At 44.0% G+C, this 21,059-nt stretch overlaps 1 protein-coding gene across 1 annotated transcript in view; it reads left to right on the top strand.

Moving 5' to 3' along the window:
• The window catches only part of b4galnt4a (beta-1,4-N-acetyl-galactosaminyl transferase 4a), a 179,517-nt gene that overhangs the window by 147,882 nt on the left and 10,576 nt on the right, over positions 1–21,059 (top strand). Inside the window, exons 8-9 of the mRNA XM_050073770.1 lie at positions 4,587–4,665; positions 18,934–19,000. Coding sequence (XP_049929727.1) covers positions 4,587–4,665; positions 18,934–19,000 — 146 coding nt within the window. The remainder of the gene's footprint in view (positions 1–4,586; positions 4,666–18,933; positions 19,001–21,059) is intronic.

The following is a 21,059-nucleotide window of genomic DNA, read 5'->3' on the forward strand; positions in this document are numbered from 1 at the left end:
AGGAGTGGCACCTGGTGTGGTCTTCTGCTGCTGTAGCCCATCTACTTCAAGGTTTGAGGTGTTGTTTGTTCAGAGATGGTCTTCTGCAGACCTTGGTTGTCAGGATGTTTTGCCTTTCTATCATCTTGAACCAGTCTGGCCATTCTCCTCTGACCGCTGGTATCAACAAGACATTTTCACCCAGAGAACTGCTGCTCACTGGATATTTTCTCTTTTTCAGACCATCCTCTGTAAACCCTAGAGATGGTTGTGTTTGCGTTAGTGAGCAGTTGAAAAGGTGTACCTTATAAACTGGCCGGTGAGTGTATGTTGGCATGGCTAAACTTAACATGACTTAACTTAATGAGCCAGCTTGTCAATGTAATTTCTCTTCCTCCCTCTTCAGCGGTGCACAGTTGTAACAGCTCAGCCGAAAACTAAAAGTAAAAACTCCAGTTCCAGCTGGCATCATTTCCTTGCGCTACTTTCGGATGATTCTACAGTACTTCAGAGATGATTTTCCTTGTCTTTATTATGTGTACTCCTTTTTCTAATGACTTGACAATTCTTATGGGTCTAGTAGTGCATTTCTATGGTTATGTTGACGCTCTTGCTCTGAAAATTCTCTGGATTAGAACTTTCAAAGTGTGAGGAAGTGGTGCATCATAGTAGTATAAGCAGCCTAGCTCCCATGCCATTGAAATGTTTTGGTGAGGATTTTATACAGTTATGGCTAAAAAGAATGTGATAAGTAACCCCTCATTAAAAATAGAGATATATATCACATAATTTATTTGTTTAATAACAAGTTATATTTGAAAATGAATTATTTGCTTTGAGTGCTTGAATATGAAGAAATAATGCCTGAGAAAGTACACGCAAGTCCTTGACTTTTATTCTCTATTGTCTGGTTAAACCCTAAATCCCTCTTTTTGTGAGCCAGCTGTGTTTTGTCTGACAGTGATATTTCCATTGGACACATTACTTTATATTTTATTACAGATGAAATCTTGCCCTCAGTTCTCTGGTTGAGATGATTCTGATTGCTCGATTTCCCCACATATTCATTATATTCATTAAAGTTTCATCTGATCTCATCTAATCTAATGAGTCTTTTGACTGTGTTTTGTCTGAGGTGAATGCAAAATGACATTTTATTTTCCTTTTTTTAAGTAGGCCTATGGCTCAGCTCAAACACTGGGATAGCGTTATGTTTGAATCATATGGGAAAGGGCAACCAGGGTGCCAGGAGCTGAAAGTGGCACTTAAGTTCGCTGAATGCCGTTTCAGCAGCTGCACACAGAGATGTTCCCTATTCATGAGAGAGTGACCTTAGAACACTGTCACCGCTCTCCTGCACCTGCAATGATTTATTGGTTACAGAACGCTGGGCAGCCGGATGATGCCGTGGCGTTTGTGCACGGAGCAACACGTGACCCCCACCCTCTTCAGCCTTTGTCCTTCCCTTCAACTTGGTCAGCTGCATCAGGAACAGAAACGCACATACACTGCCAAAGAAGTCCATGCTATAACTGTAACTTGGCAGTCTTTATCGTGAAAGACCAGGACAAACAATTTGGCTTCTGAAATGTGGCGCTATTTCCCCTTGTCTCTTTACAAAACAAGCAACTTTAAAGGAATACTTAACCCACAAAATGACCAGTTGTATATTGAATTAGTCATGCTGGGTTACCTTGAATTCCTGACAGGTGGTTTGTTTTTCTTACATGCCTCCACAGAAAATGGTGGCAATTGATTGACTGGGGACCGCATTTACCAACAGTAAAACTATATCAAAACACCCGTTTTCACACAACTTGGGCAGCATAAACCAAGTCTCAAGTGCAGTGGTTAGCATTGTCGCCTCACAGCAAGAAGGTTCCAGGTTCCAATCCAGGGTGGGGAACCCTAGGGTGAGGGAGCCCTTCAGTGTGGAGTCTGCATGTTCTCCCTGGGTTTTCTTCCCACCACAGTCCAAAGACATGCAGGTTAGGTTAATTGGTGGCTCTAAATTGGCCGTAGGAGTGAAAGCAAGCATGAATGGTTGTCTGTCTCTATCTGTCAGCCCTGCGATAGTCTGGCGACCTGTCCAGGGTGTACCCTGCCTCTCGCCCAATGTCAGCTGGGATAGGCTTCAGCCCCTCTGCGACCCCCAACAGGATAAGCGTTACAGAAATGAATGAATGAATGAATGCTCAGTCCTTCACATACACATGCAGTTTCACTAAAAGACCTTTGTATTGGTGTCTGGCTTTGAAGCAAACATGTATAAGTTTCACTTTCAGATCAGTTTTAAATAGTTTTAGCGAGGTTTAGTGAAAATGCACATTTGGGGCAGTACTGAACATGCGACTGGATAAATAAGACTTGGATAATACTGCATCAGTTGCGTGAGTTTGTAAAAGGATACATTGGTAGTGCCTGTGGATATTCTCATTTATCCAGGTCATAGTTATCTCAAGGCAGTTGAATCGAACACAATTGGACGTAGTTTGCTGCTGCAACGGTGGTCGTTGGAGACAATGGTCGTTCACAAATGGTCCTGTGACATGCATTTTTATCTCGGATGTAAGCCTCTTACTACCAATGTGCAATACACCTCCCAACCACTGTAGTGGCGCTGTGGCGCAGTAGAAAGCCGGTGCACTCATTCATTGCAGGACGAAGAAGGGGTGAAGAAAATTTCAGACATCCGAGATAAAAATGCATGTTTATTGAACAATAACGGATATACAAACACACGGCAACCCCCCTTACACCTTCCTAACATCTGTGCCTATGAGGTGAGTACATTACATGTTTGATTTGAACGTTTATGGAGACGTGAATCGGTCTAGACTGGGAACCCCCAAACCAAAAACGGGGTTCGTTTTCAAGACGTTTTGGTCCAAGGTTAGGTCCAAACCATTTATAGCATTCATTTTTTCCATATACCGGTCCCTGGCGTCGTGGTTCAATGTATTTCCTTTCTGGCATCTTAACATCTTTTCCCTCGCTTTCTCCACTCGATGTGACTCAACTACTGCATTTGTTTACTGCTGTCCGTAGCCATCAACATGGCGGCGACGTCCATGGTGACGTCACTGTGCCCATTCCCTATTGCCTTGAGATATATTGGTAGTCTTTCTGTTGTTAAACCTGGTCCCACTCAATCAATAAATCAGTATGTTCACAGCTCTCTGTGGAGGCAAACAAAGGTGTTTTCACGAGGTCAAGGTAAAATGGCATATACAAATGGACATTTTGTGGGTAAAGTATTTCTTTAAAATGTCACCTTGACCTCTAAGAACTTGTTTAATAGGCATTTGTCACTTCTGTCATCGTAAAGACTAAAAGATTAAATGATTTGAAACTCATATACATGCACATACTCATGCTACGAAAGTTTCTCTGTTTGCTCGGCTTGTCCTGGTTTCATGTTATCTCCTGTATTCGTGGGGCTATTTTCAATTCAAAACACAGACTCCATCAAAGAGGATGAGCTTGTGTTTGTGTCAGGAGACAAACAGGAGACAGGAGAGAGGAAGGGGACCATCACACAGAGAGAGAGAGAGAGAGAGAAGGAAACAGAAGCAAAGACAGAAAAATAACAGTAAGGGGAAAAAAAGAGTAAAGCACCACATATCTTATTGAATCAGAGCACATGAATATGGAGGAGCCAAATGACTCCAAAGTTCAGAGTAGCAAATGTCTCACAAATTACCGGGCTGCAGCAACAGAATCAGCACGATCTTGTTTGTAGGAATTCGATTTTCCAAGACAGTGCCTTTTTATCCTTCTAATAATATCTTTTCAATGCACTTAAGCCACATGCTTTAACAAACAGAGTATTAATACACTGTAAAAGAGTACTGTACATGATTACAAGCAGCAACATGATTTTATGTACTGCCCAGCAGTGTGTTTCTGTACGTGTGTGTGTGTGTGTGTGTGTGTGTGTGTGTTTTGAGAGCTAATGATGTGTGGAGCAGTGCTCTGGTGTCTCTCATTCAGCAGCAGATGCTGGCCTATTATCCGAGATGTGTTTCTGATAAGAATAAAGCATTGTCGCCTGGTGTGTGTGTTTCATCAGTGCAGGGAACAACATGCGCAGTAAAACTTCAAATCAGATCTCTACTCAGTCTAACCAGTAGATCCAGAGAAATACTGGAGCCTGCATAAGAGTAAAATGTTGATTTATGTGGAGCATCGATTTTCTTCCTCAGCGTCGCAGAAGGAGTGTTTTATTCAGGACCCGGGGCTGATAATATCCTGGCTCACCGCTGTCTTTTTTCGCCATCTCGCCCGTGGCGTGGATTTATATTCCAGGCTGATTAACCTGTCTATTCTCAGGTCCAGTTGACATATGTTTTTATGACTGTGCTTTTAAAGTTAAACTGTTTACCTTCCGTCGCCGCAGTCTCATTAAACCCTTTTATAACTTTAGTTTTAGGTGACCCGAAGTTGCTCTCGGTTGTATTTCTGGAAGATGCCCACACAGTAACAGTCAGAATGTCAGAATGAAAAATACTCTAAGGTTGAAGGAGCTGCTGTGGCTTATAATAGAAGATAGATTCTATTTTCTTCAACAGCGTCAAACATCTAACAGTAGCTCTCTCTTCCCTCAGCCTAATCTCGTCCAGACGATACTACTTTGAGATCCTCCACAAGCAGGATGACAAGGGCTCAGATCACGTGGAAGTTGGGGTAAGTGGACCCATCTAATCATGTGAGCTCACTTCCTCTACTCTGCATCTCTGTCTACAGCTCTTTTCCCTCCCAGTCGTTTCATTCCAGCTGACTTTTAGCATACGAAAATACTTCCACCTGTCTTGAGACAGCTTTCACCTTTGGCAGGACAATTTGCATTTAGTGTTTGCTTGTACCCTGTGTTTAACACTGTCAGAGTGGTGGCTAAGTGGTGAGAAATGAAAAGAAGCATTTGAAGTGGAAAGATCTCCATTCCCTACTTTGCTGTATTATACTCATCAAAATTGCATGCAGTGAATGCCCTCCTTGTTGCAGCACTGGCTTTTTCTACCAAAGGGTTTAGAGCAACTATTTTTTCTTCTATCCTCTTTCTATTCCTCCATCTGTCACCGCTCTCCTCCTCCATCTTACTCTCCCACGGCACTTTCTCATTGGTTTTTCCTCTCTCTGTATCTTTGTTCTGTACTTCGTCTCTAACTTTCCGTTTTCCCTCCCCGATCGCTTCGACTCTCCTCTGCACCATTTCTCTCTCAGTAGTGCAGTTCTGCACCTCAGGCAAAGCTCAGAGATGAGTGGGGCTTAATTTCGAGATGAAGTTTCAAACGAGAGCCCACACGCCTCGTGTGAGCCTGTGCTTTGAGTGGGAGGGCAGATGAAAAAAAAAAGAGATCACTGGTGTATGTGTGTGTGTGCGTGTGGAATTAATGTCTTAACAAGCCCTGGGTTATAGTCATCATGGTGACCATCATCATCAGCAGAGCAGCAGCAGTACTGCTAGAGTTGCTCTCTTCTTTTACAAAACTTCAGTGTCATTTTTGCACCCTGAAGGTTTAGCTTCATCCCCGGCAAACTCTGTCTTAGCGCCTCTGGCTTCTTTCCTCTACCTATATTTCTGTCTTCCTATTAGTTCTTGTGACTTTCTTCCTGGGTTTTTATATATTTAACTGCTTCCTTTTTTTTTCTTTACCATGTTTCCACAAGCCATTCATCACTTCACCACTCCTTAACCTCGGCCACAGTTTCCAGGCCTGCTGTACTCTCGTCTGTGTTTCTCTTGTGTCTCAAACATTCAGCCTGTTCAGTGTTATTCAGCTCAGAGTGGCTGCTTTTAGATGCCAGTTTTAAGAGAGGAGTTGACAGGGTGATGTGCGGAGCACCATGCTGAACTGATAGCTCTGAGGTGCCAAGAGGATCACATGTGAACCCGAAGAGATGTAGGCGGAGGACTGCGAGTGTGTGTGTAAGAGAGAGAGAGACGCATTCATCTACTTTACAGCCATGCCATACTGACACTTGGGCCTCCACTCCAGTTTGATAATGGCGAATTGGCACAGTCAGCTGGTAACTACCTATGGCAGTGTTTTCACACTGGCTGTGTGAAATGTCGCGTTAGTGGCAGGTCTCCCAAGTACTATACTGTTGCTGTGGGATGTTGTGGGTTGTTGATGTGGGTGTGTTATGAATATTCTGCTGATGATGTGCAAGTGTGACTAATAAATTACAGCCCGTGACGGCCACATCCCAGTGGCAAACAAATTAAACTTAATTTGGAGAGCCTGTGGATAGGACAAACAGACTTGTTGAGATACGAGTTAATAAAAGCAGAGAGGCACGCTGTTGTTATGTCCTCGTCGCTGGACTGGTGAATCCTACTGGTTAATCTGGTGCCAATGTGGAGAATGGGCTCCTGGCGCTAGATGGTTTGAGCCAGGTGGTAGGCTGTATTCACACTAGAAATGCATGCTTGTCATTCATGTCAGTGAGATGACTGGATTGGCAAAGTGGGTGGCTTAATTCAGATGTCTTGGAAAAGAGACATGCGCAATCCTTTGCAAAAGTAGCTGTAACTGCATCAACTTTTGCCACAGGGCGATGTAACGTCATCTGGCAAATACATGCATACATGCTCCTTTTGGAATTACACCAGTCATTATAGTGTGCACAGTGTAATTCTAATGTTGTTCTCATGCTTATCGAGACAGAGAAAGAGGAAGGTCGTCAGGTGAAATTGTCAGCGAACAACCTATTTACACAATCAGCATTCAAGAAGAGTCCCATTTCTAGTGACCTGATGAATCCATGTCCAATATTCTCTCTCCTCGTAGCTCTGTTTTGGTCTCCACCAACTCCTGAAGTAAAATCTGGCTCTTTGCAGGGTGACACAGGCTGATAGCTGTCTGCAGCTTTCCCAGCTGGACAGTGGAAGTGTTCCCTCAGATGAGGAATCTGCCTTTTCAAAATGGAAGATAAAGGAGAGACTGATAAAATATACAGATGCACCAGCAAACTACAGGTTTTGGTCTCTTAATCAGAGTTCATGGCTTGATCTAAGGACGAAGACTGCATGGACACAGATGTCAAAACAAGGAAGAGGAGACAGAATAAGGAGGAGGAAAGGAATGGATCAGGAGTGTAGAGAAGGATGCACTGGAGGCCTTTATTTTACGAGTATTTCTGATCTCTCTACCTCGTGGCATTTCTCATCCAAAATATCCAGAAAAGTGTTTAGTTGATTATTTCTTCTGATGAATCACGGTCATGTGGAAATCCATCTCCCTCTGATTCCCTACCTCACCTCCTTAGCCAGCTACTCATGAGGCCATCAAAGTGGGTTTGTACTAGTAGAAACAGTTTAATGAAGCATATAAAAGTCATGCAGCAAATCAAGATAGTGTGCGGGAATGTGTGCATCTGTGTACGCCGCGCTGTCTTAGTAAGGCCCCTGTGTGTGATTTAACAGCGGAATACATTTCACACCTTGACAAAAATAGCAGATTTACCGTGACCGGCCCACAACAGCATAAGCCCAGGGCTCACATAAATCCGCACAAGCCTAGGCACTCATTTGTTAAAGAGCAGATAGCGTGGATTCGCAGCTCTTTTCTTCTGTGTTCTGTGCCAAGCTGTGATTGCATGGTCAAAGGTGGGCTGCTCCTCTGGGAAAGTATTTGTTTAGCAGCGCTTGTTATAAAGAAACAAGAGGGTGTAAATATCAGATAGCACACAAGCGCGGTCTGAGAGTTACCTTTTGGCGAGAAAATAAGAAAGAGAAGCCTTGTTCTCTCCGTGTTGGCCCCTTTCTTTCCCATCGTGTGAAGGAATTAGGGAGAATGGCTGCAGGTAGGGCGGAACATAAACAGCATTAGAAACAGGAAGAGACGGGTTAGGAGTACACTGTGCCTTTCCCAAGGGGATGGAAACAACTGCATTTGTATGTATGAACAGCAGGCCGGTAAATGAGGGGATTGTTGAGTCGTTAGGATGAGTAGGCAAGTTACTAAACCTGCACTCTGACTGAACCTTTCCACTACTACAGCTCGCTCTGCCTCAGTGTTTTTCTTCAATTAACTTCAAATAAACCCTCTTAAGAGTGATGACTGTTATTTCAAATGGATTACACGAGACGAAAAAGAAGACTTGGTGAGTTTCTTAAATGTCATCTGGATCTTTGTCAGTGACACGAGGAACCTTTCCACTGGCCTAATGGAAAACTTGCAAAGCCATGTGACAGAGTGAAGGAAAGTGTCGGCCATTAAACGGTGTGATTGAGAGGAGGAGGGAGAAGAGAAGAAAGTCACGCCTTAATTAGTAATGGCAACTTTATGGAGAGGCATGGGTGTTGGATTTAAATGCAGAGTTTTAATGGTCCTGTTTTATCACTCCTGCCAGACCCAAGTCTCAAACTGCCAACCAATTAATACACACACCCATGTATGTGCACACTCGCCCTCTCCTTCTCGCACACACACACCCATCTACCCCAACTCCCATAGACTCATGGGTGTATTCACTCAACCATACACACATGCACACACACAACATCTGCCTCGCGCTTACCTTCCTCGGTATAAATCAGTGGTGGCCCGTGCGACCCGCAGCCAGCTGTTAAAGTATATTGTGTATGTCGTTTTACTTCGAAAATAATTCAGCTTTCTCTCAGTTTCTTTGCCACTTCAACACCTTTTAAAGTTGTCTGTAGTTCAGCAGCTCCAAGTCGCATTTTCACTTTTTGGTTTTCACAGCGTTTTCCTTTAGCTTTTCAAATACCCTTTTCATTGCTTTAACTTCTCATGGTCATTTTTTATCTGATTTATTTTGCTTTTTATTAGCACCATGCACACATCTGCTTTTCTCCTCCCATACTTTACTTTTATTTTTATTTTTATTTTGAGGCACCTTTTAAGATCCTAGATAAAGATGAGATTTGTTTTGAGTAATTTTTTGTTTAGTCTAAACATGGTGTTCACCTTAAGCCTTGTTGCTCAGGCCACCATATGGCCATGCAAGTTATTTTTGTGTGAGGCGGCATATCAATTTGCCCTTGTATTTTAGCACCTCTACTGCAAAAGGTTGTGTATATGAGTGTAAGGAAAAACCAGTAACACCAGCATTAACCTTTACCTCACCGTCAATCGCTCTTTAATAACGCGGGATGCTTTAACTTCATGATCTTTGTCCTTTTATCCTCTAGAGGGCAACATCAGTGCCAGTCAATATGACTGTAATGACTGCAGCGGGGGTTAACTCAGACTATCCCTCTTTATGAGGATGAAAAGCGTAAGACACATGAACTCTCAACAGGAATCGATCTCATAATCCAGAATTCCATCATATCACTAAAGATTATTCTCGTTCATGTTATTCCCACTTGTAAAACTGACTGCGAGATGACTACGGGGATTTAAAACCATTAATAGAGCTGATGTTAGTATCTCTCTTCTTGTCTTTCATGCCAGCGTTTCCCCTTGTCATCATGCAGATTTGATCAGACACTTCGCAAAGAGCACCGTCCCACACATGACACACTGTTTTCACATTTAAAAAGAAGCCACGTAGTGTCTCGTCACCTTTTCTCGCTGTGTCCTTACTTTAATGTGCTTACATTATCTTGTATCCTGTCTAAGCAAGTGCCTCTCTGTGCTGCTGGATCTTGCAGACACACTGCTTGTTATCTATGGGGAAAGTGTGATATTTGGAAATTGTGACTTAATTAAATTTTAATAGCCTTGAGCATGTCATTTCTCAGTATGTTGTATTCCTGGTGAGGAATGACCCTAAGATCTTTTTCCCTGTTCGGTAGCTCCAGAGTGCGGTTTTCATGTTCGTTGCACTTTTGGATTCATATTTCATTCAGTAAGTTTTCAAGCAACTTGAATTTAAATAGTAGGACATGCAGGCACACTGGTGTTCATATTCAGGTCAGGTTGAATGTGTCAGATTACATTCTGCTGATGTTTTTTAATCTGCCATTGGCTGCATTAGTGCGATCATATCAAAGTAATTATTAAATGTTCAGTCAGGCCGGTGCTGTTGCGCTCACTTTGTCCAAAGCCATCTATTTTGTCTCAATTTGTATTCACGTCAGGCTGGTTATTGCTGTGTTATCTCGTTCGGAGTAAGCAATATGTTGACCAAAGTACCTGTCATAAGTTTTAGTCATATGGCTGCAGAGCAAAACACAGGATTGTAAGCGGTGCGCAAGGACATTTTTCATGTCATGTGAGTTTCACTTGATTTGAATCTAGTGAGAGTGTTAGTGTGACTAACCGGTTCCCCCTCAGAGCACACAGGGCATCGCTGTAAACGCACAGACTCCGACGTGCCAGTAATTGCTATGGATATTGGGCTCATTTGTCTTTCTGAAACGTCTGGTCTGAGAGACTTTGGCTAATGTATAATTCAACATAGAAAATCAAACACCCCGTCACTGTATCCACCTCCTCATCTCTCTGTGAATACTGTTCCTTCATCCTCAGGCAAGACATGATATGACATGAAAAACAAGCCACTGTTTTCATGTCACCGTGACAGGGAATGGAGAGTGGCATTTATCCTCTAGCATTTAAGTGTTTAGCTCTGTTCAGATGTCAATTGAAATAAGAGCATAATCAGTCAGGAGCTTTATGTCCTTGTTTCCACACTGTAGTTTTTGGTGAGCATTTTTTTTTTTTCCCTTTTTGGTCAGGTGCTTTTTTGGCTCTTCTTTGCTGTCTGCGTCCTTGTCAACTTTCATTGTATGAAGGTTCTACAACAGTATCAGCGAAGCATCAAAAGCACCCGCAGTCGTTTGTGTCGTCTGTGCTCTGTTGGGGAGGTATCTGTTGAGAGCCTGTCAGGAGTCTCTCCTTGATGCTCTGCTGCCAGGCGCCTGTCAGTGGGCAGCACCATAGCTTCGCGCTACAGACTTTCCATTACTGCCAAAGTTAAAATTCACTCTTAGTTTCTCTCCCTACCAAAGCTGTCATAACTTTTCTTGCATCCCATCAGTAAGTGGAACTTTTTCTTGTTATTGCTTGTCATCTTACATATTGTATCCGTGTTCCTGAGAAACACATGTATCACTATTTAAAGCTGGATTGCGGGGCTTTTACATATAAATGAACGTCTGTTACATTCAGGCCCCTGCCAAACGAGTTTATATAATGCTGATTAAGCCCATTGCTGCCAGGGAAAGCTCTCTGTATTCCGCAGTATACCAGCGTTGTGGCGTCCAGTTTCTGTAGCTTTACTGCTCTGGTGCACCGAAAGTGATGTTTTACATCAACCAGCCAGAGCTAAAAGGGGAAAGAAGGGGAGAGAGACCATAGCGACAAAGCAGGAGCTAAGGGTATGACGAAAGCTACCGTGGACAATTTTAAGAAGCGTCCAAGAAAGTTTTCTGATGAAAAAGAAACTTGGTGTTCAGAGGAAGAATTAAAGTAAAAAGACGGTAAGTAAAAACAAAAAAGACTTGAAGAGAGCGCTCCGGGGGGCAGGAAAGATGGAGTGAGCTCACCTGCAGGGAGATGTCACGAGCCTGCATCGACATTGTTTGTGTAATTACTCCCACTGCCAGAGGGGGGAGATAGAAGTTCCACACTCCAGCTTTAAAATCAGGTGTTAAGATATATTTCATTAATCCCTGAGGGGAAATTCCATTTTTTCACTCTGCTGTCACATACACACAGGCCTGAAATACACACATGCACAAACAGGACCTACACATGCATGAAATGGAGAGATGTCATGGCGAGGAGGCTGCCTGTGGACAGGCGCCCTGAGCAGTTGGGGGTTCTGTGCCTTGTCAGGGCCCAGGATGCAAACTGGCACTTCTCCAGCTACCAGTCCACGCTCCATATTTGGTCCGGATGGGGACTTGAACCAGTGACCCTTCGATTCCGGCCCCAAGTCCCTATGGACTGAGCTACTGCCTCCCCCAACACTGAGTTAAACACTGAGTTGAACCACCAGCTATATCTAAGAAGACCATGTCCACTGAAATATTAATACTTTTCCACATTTTTTGTCCAGTAAAAAGCAACATGCCCAAAATGGACAGTGGAGGTTGCATTGAAGCTCAGGCCTCTAGTTTCGCAGACCGGGCGGGCAAGGCGGAGGCGCAGCGCACCTGCACTTCGCCAACTGGGTGTGGCCAGGCAGATTTTGCAAGTTTGGCACACCGTGCGCGCTGGCACAGCTTCTCCTCTTTCCCACCTCCGTCCCTCCTACCTGCGCAAGTCGGAAAGAGGGAGGAGAGAAGGCGTGGAGTGGGTTTTACACACATCACACCAATCAAATGAGCCCCTCTCCTCGCCCTTAAATGTGCCGCGCGAAGACGTAATGAGAGTTTACTCAATTCGCCATGGCAGAAGAGAGCAGCAGCGTCAGACGGCCAAACTTCTCCCAGGAGGAAACTGATGTTTTGGTCCGGGAGGTCCAAGCTCGCAGTGTCCGAATATACGGAACTGCGAGCAGACCTCCACGGGCTGATGATGCAAAGGTAGCCTGGGAGGAGGTCACCACAATTGTAAATCAATGTTGCGTTTCTCTCGTGCGCGCGCGCTCTCTCTTTCTCTCTCGCAGTCTCACTCTGTTTCTTTTCTTTTGACTTTTCTAAGATGACAGATGCTGAATATATACTCCCTATCTGATGCTGTGGCTGTTTGTGGTTGGCTGAGAGGGATGTGAACTCATTATTTTGCAGCTGTGTTAATCAAATCAGGTTGGGTTTCCATTACGCGTGCCAAACGTGCCAAACGGTGCCAATCCCCTTTGATCTGACATCAGATGTGACGGGACATCGATATATAGATACATTTATGTGCTGATTGCAGATAGTTGCATTGAATAGTGGTTTTTTTGGGTATTTATTGCATCGTTAATGTGCCTGATATTCTGGAAACCTGCCTGTGAGGTTTTGGTGACGTGTGCGCACTGTCCGCCGGTCAGCCAAACTTCAGCTTACACCGGCTGCGCTCCGCCTGCGCTGACAGTACACCTGGTTTGAGCTGGCGAGCTTTTAGCGCACCTTCGGCGAAGCCTTTTGGCAGGAAACTGTCACTGCGCCAAGCTGGATCTGTCGACACCTCCCCCTGCTGCGCCGCCACACCCATCTCAGCGCACCTCGGTCTGCCAAACTACCAAACTGAGCGTGCCTCGGGTTGCGCTGCTCGAAACTAGCTCTGCGCAGGGTTCGCCACCCTGCGCCACCCTGCGCCGCGCCGGGAAACTAGAGGCCTCAATCTGCCAGAAGTGGTCGTCTGGTAACCCCATAAACACGACAAGTTTCCAGGAATCCAATGTAAAACCATAATGTGTGTTTTAGACTTAAGTTTTTGGAGATAATTAACATAATTAGCTTTAGAGTTGCTGGACAGAACCAGGCAAGCTGTTTCCAGTCTGTATGCTAAGCTAAGCTAAGCTAAGCTAACCAGCTGCTGGAAATAGCTCATATTTATCGTACAGACATGAGAGTGCTATCAGTCTTTCTCATATAACTCTCTTCACACATCTCTATATAACACTGCATTAGACAGGAGACAGCCACTGGTCATCAATCCAATAAATTGTTGCTACACTATGTTGCTATGTATATGGATGAGAATAGAATAAATTATGCTACTTTCCCCTAAAGCTAACCAAAGGAGACAAAGAGACAAACACTCAAAGGTTATTAATATGTGCTCTCATTAGCTTGTTAGCTGTCACTTTGTCTTTTCGCACCACGACTACAGGACATAATTCTTGGCTTGTTAGGAGGATGTCATTCTCAATGAAGTCACCATTTCTCCGGCCGAATAGTTGTCTGGCAACAGAAACACAAAGACGGGTCAGCGAGAGTGCTTGCGCTGTGTTCTACTTTTCATTTAAACTCAAAATGAGTGATCACAGACTAAATGGCGGTTGACGGAAAGTTTATAAGACTTAATAACTGTTCTGGCAATAGAGAGAAGTGTGTCTCTTTCACTCACCTCAGTAACAAACAAGCTTCACACTATTTGTGTCCTGTCATTGTTTTGCACCTCGGCAGAGAGACTGAGAGAGGCTGAGTGGTATTTAGTGGACTTAATGTGAACTTTCAAAGTGCTACGTCCACAGAGATCAATCACATGATGTGTTTGAGAAGGATTACAACAACACATTTTGTCAAAAATGAGCCAAATGTGCAGAGCAAACTCTGCAAGGCTCTCAACTCAAAGCCCCAAAGTCCTTTTAGGATTTTCTGTGATTTTTACCTCATTGGTACTTTGGGGTATGCAGGAGTCCATTTGCAGTCTTTTTCTTTCTCTGTCTAATATGTCTTCTTTCTCTTCTCTTTCTCCATCCACTCTCCATGACTGAAACATAACTTTGAGAACAAAAAATCCTTCCTGAAGCAATGTTGATCTCTTCTATCCATTATCTAGACTTCGCCCATTTCTCAATATCCTTTGTCCGTCTGCACCTGTTTTTATAGCTTCCCTGTCTATGGCTCTCAACCTCAGCCCCATTCAGTCCTACTGAAGATCTTTATTTTTAAGGTTTGGTCACAGAAACTATAAAGTTGTAGGTTTACCAAAGGCTAAGTCGTTTCCAAAAAAGCTTGGCACTGCAGTTTTTAGCAGCCGTTACTCAAACAGGAGTAAATAATGCATTTGTTGAGGACTATTTTCAGCCATGGATTGATACACATTTGGTGTGCTTAGCGACTACTGTACTCGACTCAAAGTAAAGGTTAATGCTAGAATGGATGGTCCAGAGGAACAAAGGGGAACTGTCAGAAACTCTACGCTGTTGTGATTGGTTGTTTTGCTGCGAGGGAATCGATGATGTAAGATGTCTGCGTGAGGCAGTGTAAGAGTGTTGATTCTGACAGCCACAAAACTTTTTCTGCCATCATCGCATCTCAGCAATATGCATTTCGTCCAAAGCTTCACATCCAGGGGTATGTGGAAACTGGAGGAAAGCCGACAGAGGGCCCTCGGCCGTGGGCACGGACCCACTGACCTCCCGCCAGTTCTCTGGCAGTGGAGCAGAGCACAGCCTGGGTCGGTGGAGCTTGCTGGAGGCTGCTTAGGGGCCGTTGGATCGAGCCAGGCGGCTGAGAGTCAAGCCAGGTCCTGCCGAGCATGCTGGAGGCTTTACAGGGGCTGGAATGGCAGTCATAGCGGGTGAGAGGAAAGCCAGGGCCCGCAGAGCATGTTGGAGAACCTGAGGTAGAGGTCTGTGCCCTTGGCTGAGTGCCTGCTGTCAGTTGCTCTCCGGTGTCCATGCACCCCTGGATGTGGAGCTTACAACATGCTCTGCGGGCTCTTCTCTCACCGGCCATGACTGCCTCTCTAGCCTCGGTAAATCCTCCAGATTTTTAGAAACAAAACATTTATGACAAGTTGATAAATATGATTTTTTTGTTATCAATTAAACCAACCAGGTCCTGGCTTTCCTCTCACCCACTATGACTGCCTCTCCGGCCCTGCCTGGCTCTATCCCACAGCCCCTAAGAAGCCTCCAAGCCCCACTGATCCAAGCTGTGCTCTGCTTCTCCGCCAGAGAACCAGAGGGAGGGTGGGAGCTCGGCAGGGTCCCTGCCCACAGCTATTGGCCCTCTGTCGGCTTTCCTACAGTGTCTACATACCCCTGGATGTGAAGCCGTGGACTTTGTCACTTTTTCCTGGAGATTTTGTGCCCCTGCTCCCTGCACGTTTGTTTGCTGTCATGGGATGAACGTTTCGTGCTCTAGCCAGTCTCAGCACAGTAGGGTGGGACTTTTCCCTCTGGGCTATCCATTCTATCACCAACCCAAAATAAACTATAGTGGCTTTCCTCATTGTATGAAGGAACATGTCATCCTGTGCAAATATGTTGCTCGTTACTGTGTCTGTATAGGTTTTGTACAACAGTGGAGCTCTATATCAGACTTTGGCTACACAGGCGCACTTGCATAATACTGTTTTGGTCTTTTCACTGGCATTTTCACAATAAGAAAAAAAATAAATTACTTGTCATGTCCTTCAGGGATGCATAGTCCCCAATATTTGGAAAGTGTCTCATGTGGTGACTGCAGTGACCTTAGACACTATGATACAATTTCCCGTCGAACTATCATTGTAACCGTAGAGAGGATGCTCTTCTAAATGGCCGTGCAAGCTCATCCAACCTTCCTTGTTTAAATAAAGGTTAAATAAATAAATAACAACAGTGTAGTCCCAGTCTCCTCCTGCCTTTTCCCCTCGGGCAGGTGTCGTCAGGCTTGTTAACAGCTGTCTTGTTCTGCTGTCCTCTCTGCCGGTGACTTCTGTTACCACTCTACCAATTTGGGCCCTAAAGCCAGGTGTGCGTGAGTGAGACAGAGAAAGAGAGAGACAACAGATAGAAAGCGCGCAGTGAACCTGTCTGTCCCGGACTGAACAAATGACCAAGGACAACAGCTGGACAGTGTGATTCACCTTCCTTCCATTTATTACCTAGAAATTTCAGGAGTGCGAGACCACTAAATGGAAGTGTTTACTTTCTGTTAATCTTAGAGCGCCTGAAATTTAAATTGATTTTTACATAAACTGGGAAAGGTCAGGTAGTTTCATGATGTCATTACTTCTTAGGTGTCACGCTAACAAAACAACTTCATATCCGTAGTGCCTTAGGCTTCGGAGCAGCCGATTGAATTGAAGGAAACAAACACAACAGCAGCCAGCAGTCAGCTCTCTCGGAAGCAATAAACTCCTAATCATTGAGGAATAAAAAATAACCTGTGCCTGATGGAAACAGAAGCGTGTGTGTGTGTGTGTGTGTGTGTGTGTGTGTGTGTGTGTGTGTGTGTGTGTGTAAGCTGTAATGAGTGCTATATGTGTGTAACTCCAGCGGGCATCGAACCACACACTGAGTTGGAGCAACACCCACTTTGGCCAGCTGAATGAAAACAGTATCAAACCCTCATATGTCACCGGGTGGTCCAGGAATGATGAAACGTGATGAAACAACACTGCTGGCTGCCCGCTGCCATTTTGCTCTGCGATTGGTACTTTTTATTATTTCCCCTTGGATATTGATTTTCTTTCCCCTCTGTTGAACTCGTGGGGCCAGCAAGCAAGCCTCTGCCTCTTCCTGCTGCTCCCTGTCAACACTATTTCACAGAGGATGCACCCGTACGCACCTACATTCACACGCACACACATAAAAAATGCTGTATGTAGGTGAACATATAAGGGGCGCATGCAAACACACATCTAGTTACACACCAGGTCAATACCCTCCTTGGAGGAATTAATGAGAGAATCAATGGCGCCCGACAATGAACAGGAGGAGTTCCCACAAAGCTTTGAATAGCCCCACATGCAGCTGAAACACTACAAATCACGAGTCAAAGCGTCAGCAGTAATTGATTCTCATTTGAAATTTAGCAAAAAACATGCTTCATTTAGAGTCCCCATGGAAATGAGAATGAGAAACTAATTTTCCCAGTTTTAATCCTGTGTCTCTGTGTTAATTGACCATTTATCTCTCGTTACATGCCAAATACATGTCAGAAAATCAGTACCAGAGTATTTTTTTTAATTAAAACCCTGTTTGTCAAACCAGGTAAAACACTTTCAAATGTATGATGACTCATCCTGCACTTAGGGGCCTTCACAAAAGTTCATCCAATCAAATGAGACGTTGGGAGACTAGCTAGCCAGACTGTTCACATAAAACCGCATTTAACAATTTGAGGGTTGGAGTAGCTAAGAGAGCAATGTGACAATAGATCGGAGGAGGTGTGTGTTTGGAGGTCAGTGAACACGTTTGTTGTAATTTCCAATAACAGTGTGCTGGAGGTCGAATTCATTCATCTCTCCCTCATCTTCCTCCTGATCTAACAGTGTGTGTGATCGTGCTAAACTCTCGGAGCTAAAGGCGTGCTGACTTCTTTTTCACATTGACTTTAAAGTTGCATTTCTTTGCAGACAAAGAGTGTGTTTTAAAATTCAAGCCACATTCTTGATGGTTTACCACTTTGACTTTTGTTTTTTAGTGTGATTCCACTGCTAGTAAAACTTATCCTCTAGAGTTCCAACTCATACGTTGTCTCCACTTTTTATGCCCTTCCTTGAGTCGGGCTTTGACAGCCGTCTCCCTCGACCTTGAGGACAATCACCCTGAAATAATGACACGACGCTGAAGCCTTGGGTGGCCCCGCTGAGCTGCGCCCTGCTGCTGCTCAGCATGATGTCGCACCGTGTCCTTGTTTGTTGTTCTTTTATATGTGCTCTTGTTTTGGATATGAGCGTCTCTGTGTTCAGGTGTCAGCATTGGGTGTGAAGGAGGAGCATACGATATGGATTTTGTACAAAACAAATGCTGGATTGGGCTTTTCAGGTGTCGGCAATTGGTGCTACAAGAAAAACAACATCTGATATAGTAAATGTGTGTGTGTGTGTGTGTTTGTGTACACATGTGGAGGCATTTGCATGAGCCTAAGGAATGTGTTTATATTTGTATTCTCAACCCGAGGGTTGGAAAATGACCTGTCTCCTGTGATTATATCCTGGGTAACCAGAAGTGACGTGGTAATTGTGAAATCTATTTAAAAGAATTGTAGCTCCTCTCTCTCTCACTTTATTTCTCTCGCCGTTCCTCACTCTGTTTTCAAGTCATTACTAGATCTTCCTCTTCACACCTACTTGTCACCATCTTATCCTACGGCTCTGTTCTCGCTCTGCTCACGGTCTATTTTCTCTGATTTTTTTCTTCTTGTTTGCTCACTCCTCCCTCCTTCCTTACCCCTCATGGCCTCACGTTTCTTGTTCCCTGTTCATGTGCCACACTTTTTTTCCCTCTTCTCTCTCTCCGACTAAGTGTGTTTATACAAAAACCCAGCATCAGATCGATCCTGTGATGTCGCTAAGATCAATAACACCGGAGTGTCACAGTTTGGCCTGCAAAACAGTGACAGACGATTTCTGCTCACCTTATACTTTCCACATGTTGACATTCAGTTTTCTCCTCTCACTCAATCCCCTTTTCTCTCTCCATCTCTGCTTTCACACGCAGTGGCGTCCCTTCCTCCCCGGTCTGAAATACGAAGTGATAGACTCGGCCTACATCTCCCTGTACACAGGTAAGAGCTATTCTGCCCTGCTGATGCATTGCATGGAAAGCTTTTCTGTCATCTTGTCTTAGAAGTAAAATAAATTTCATGATGAATTTTATGTGTAGAAGTTTTCTGATGCTTATGGCTAAGAAACACATGGGACTTTAAAATGATGGGAAAAATATTGCTTTCTCTTTTCCGTTTCTAGTCTTTTCGTTTAGCTGAGAGCTTGTCGAACAGGAATAGGAAATAAAAACAACTTCATTAGTCTAGTCTGGTATCGATCAGGAGTTTAATGTCACAGAATCAGCCTTTTTTTGAACCTAGATATGCTTCTCTCTTGTCTCTCAAACAAACCCACATTTATTGTTTTGGTTTCAGTGAGGGCTTAAAATCAATATTCTCTCTTATCTTGTATTAAGTTTCTCCTCATAGAGAAGCTGCAGATTGTCGCTTTGAGAGCATGGCATGTCCTCTCTGTGTGGGGCCAAAGAGAGGCTACAGAACCTAATAGATGCTCTATTTTTCTCTATGGGTGTCACTGGTAGCAGAGATGAGAGCAGTAGCTCCAGAGTAGATGTCTAGCCTCTATAGTTCCAAGAATAGCAGCGTGTCACAGGGATGCGGTATCGTTAACAAGGGAAAATGCCAGCTGCACAGAGGAGTTGTCATTTTAGGCAAAGCTGCAGGTTGCTTGGGATGTATGCCGCCTTGTTGATGACCGGCAGGGAAGAAGGAGGCCTTGTGCAGTATATGAGGTCACCTGCTGGATTCAAACATTACCATCTCCTCATCTGTCTCCCTCCCAGCCATCCATCCATACCTACTCCTCCCTTTATGTCATGCTCTCTATCCTGCTGGGTTTCTCCATTTTCTCACCGTGGAAAGTGTTTGACATTCATTCCCATTTCACAGAGACATCGTCAGCTTTCCCAGTGATACTTGTCCTCTGTGTTTTTCAGTTTCATTAGGTCTCTGATTGGCTTTCAGTTAGCATCATTGTGCGTTCGGCGGTTGAAGCACTTAATAAGAGGGTATCATTTTTTAGTTCATGCCCAAACTATGAGCCTCATTCTCGTCACTTCAACAACTTGTCTTTCACCGAGTTGCTGCCAGTTGCTAAGAGATGGGTGGCTCACATTCAGTCAGATTGTTCAAATATTGTACATCCATGAATAATTTGACACGAGAGAGCCCCAAAAGTGATCCTGAACTAACTTTTTCAGCTCATACCCACTCTCTGAAAAACTAGGAATAATTGTGCCAAACAGATGGAGTGCATTTGTTTGACTGTCTGTGTAAGCACTTAAACTTATCTCGCAAACTTTTAAGTGATTATCGAACATATCCAGAATGTTGTATCTCATCTGGATGGTTTTCTCAACATCCATCTTTGTGGTCATAATAATCCTGCTGACCCAAAACAGTGTAACTCTATGTTATTGAATTTTGTACAAATTAAAAGGTCATTTATGTCCGCATTATTGTTTATAGTACATAACAGTTTAATTTGCAAGGCAGTTCAATACAGCTCCATAACAACTTCTCATGGGTTCAAGCCAAATGCATCACTTTAGTGGTGTGATAATACTTTTTCGCCTCAAAATCAGCGAAAATGCACATAAAAGCGCGACCCAGATGGTAGCTGTTAATGGATTTACACCATCACACATGCATACAAATTTACTACAGAGACTAGGAAATTCAGATAAGCACAAAACTATAAATGGTTCCATTATTTGTGTGGTAGTACCACGTGGAAAAGGTCTCAACACCTGTGCCATTTATATTACAACAAAACTACATCTGTGCAACATGACAGAAGCGAATCAAAAGGAGGCGAAGAGTTCTGTTGTTTACTTCGTTTGCGTGCTTGTTTCGAGGGCGTCTGTAACATAGATAATTAGTTAGTCTTGGCAAGGCTTGTGTACAGTGTAAACCAGGTATGTGATCAACAGATGTCTTATTGTTAGAAGAAAGGAAGTCTGAAAAGAAGCTTTCTCTGTGTAGCCTGTGCACACGGGAAGACACGCACACACACCGAATGTGCACACTCCACCCTCTGGAGGATAAAAATGATGCTGAC

Source organism: Epinephelus moara, chromosome 20 (genome assembly GCF_006386435.1).
Source record: "Epinephelus moara isolate mb chromosome 20, YSFRI_EMoa_1.0, whole genome shotgun sequence".
In the NCBI taxonomy this organism is placed as follows: Eukaryota; Metazoa; Chordata; class Actinopteri; order Perciformes; family Serranidae; genus Epinephelus; species Epinephelus moara.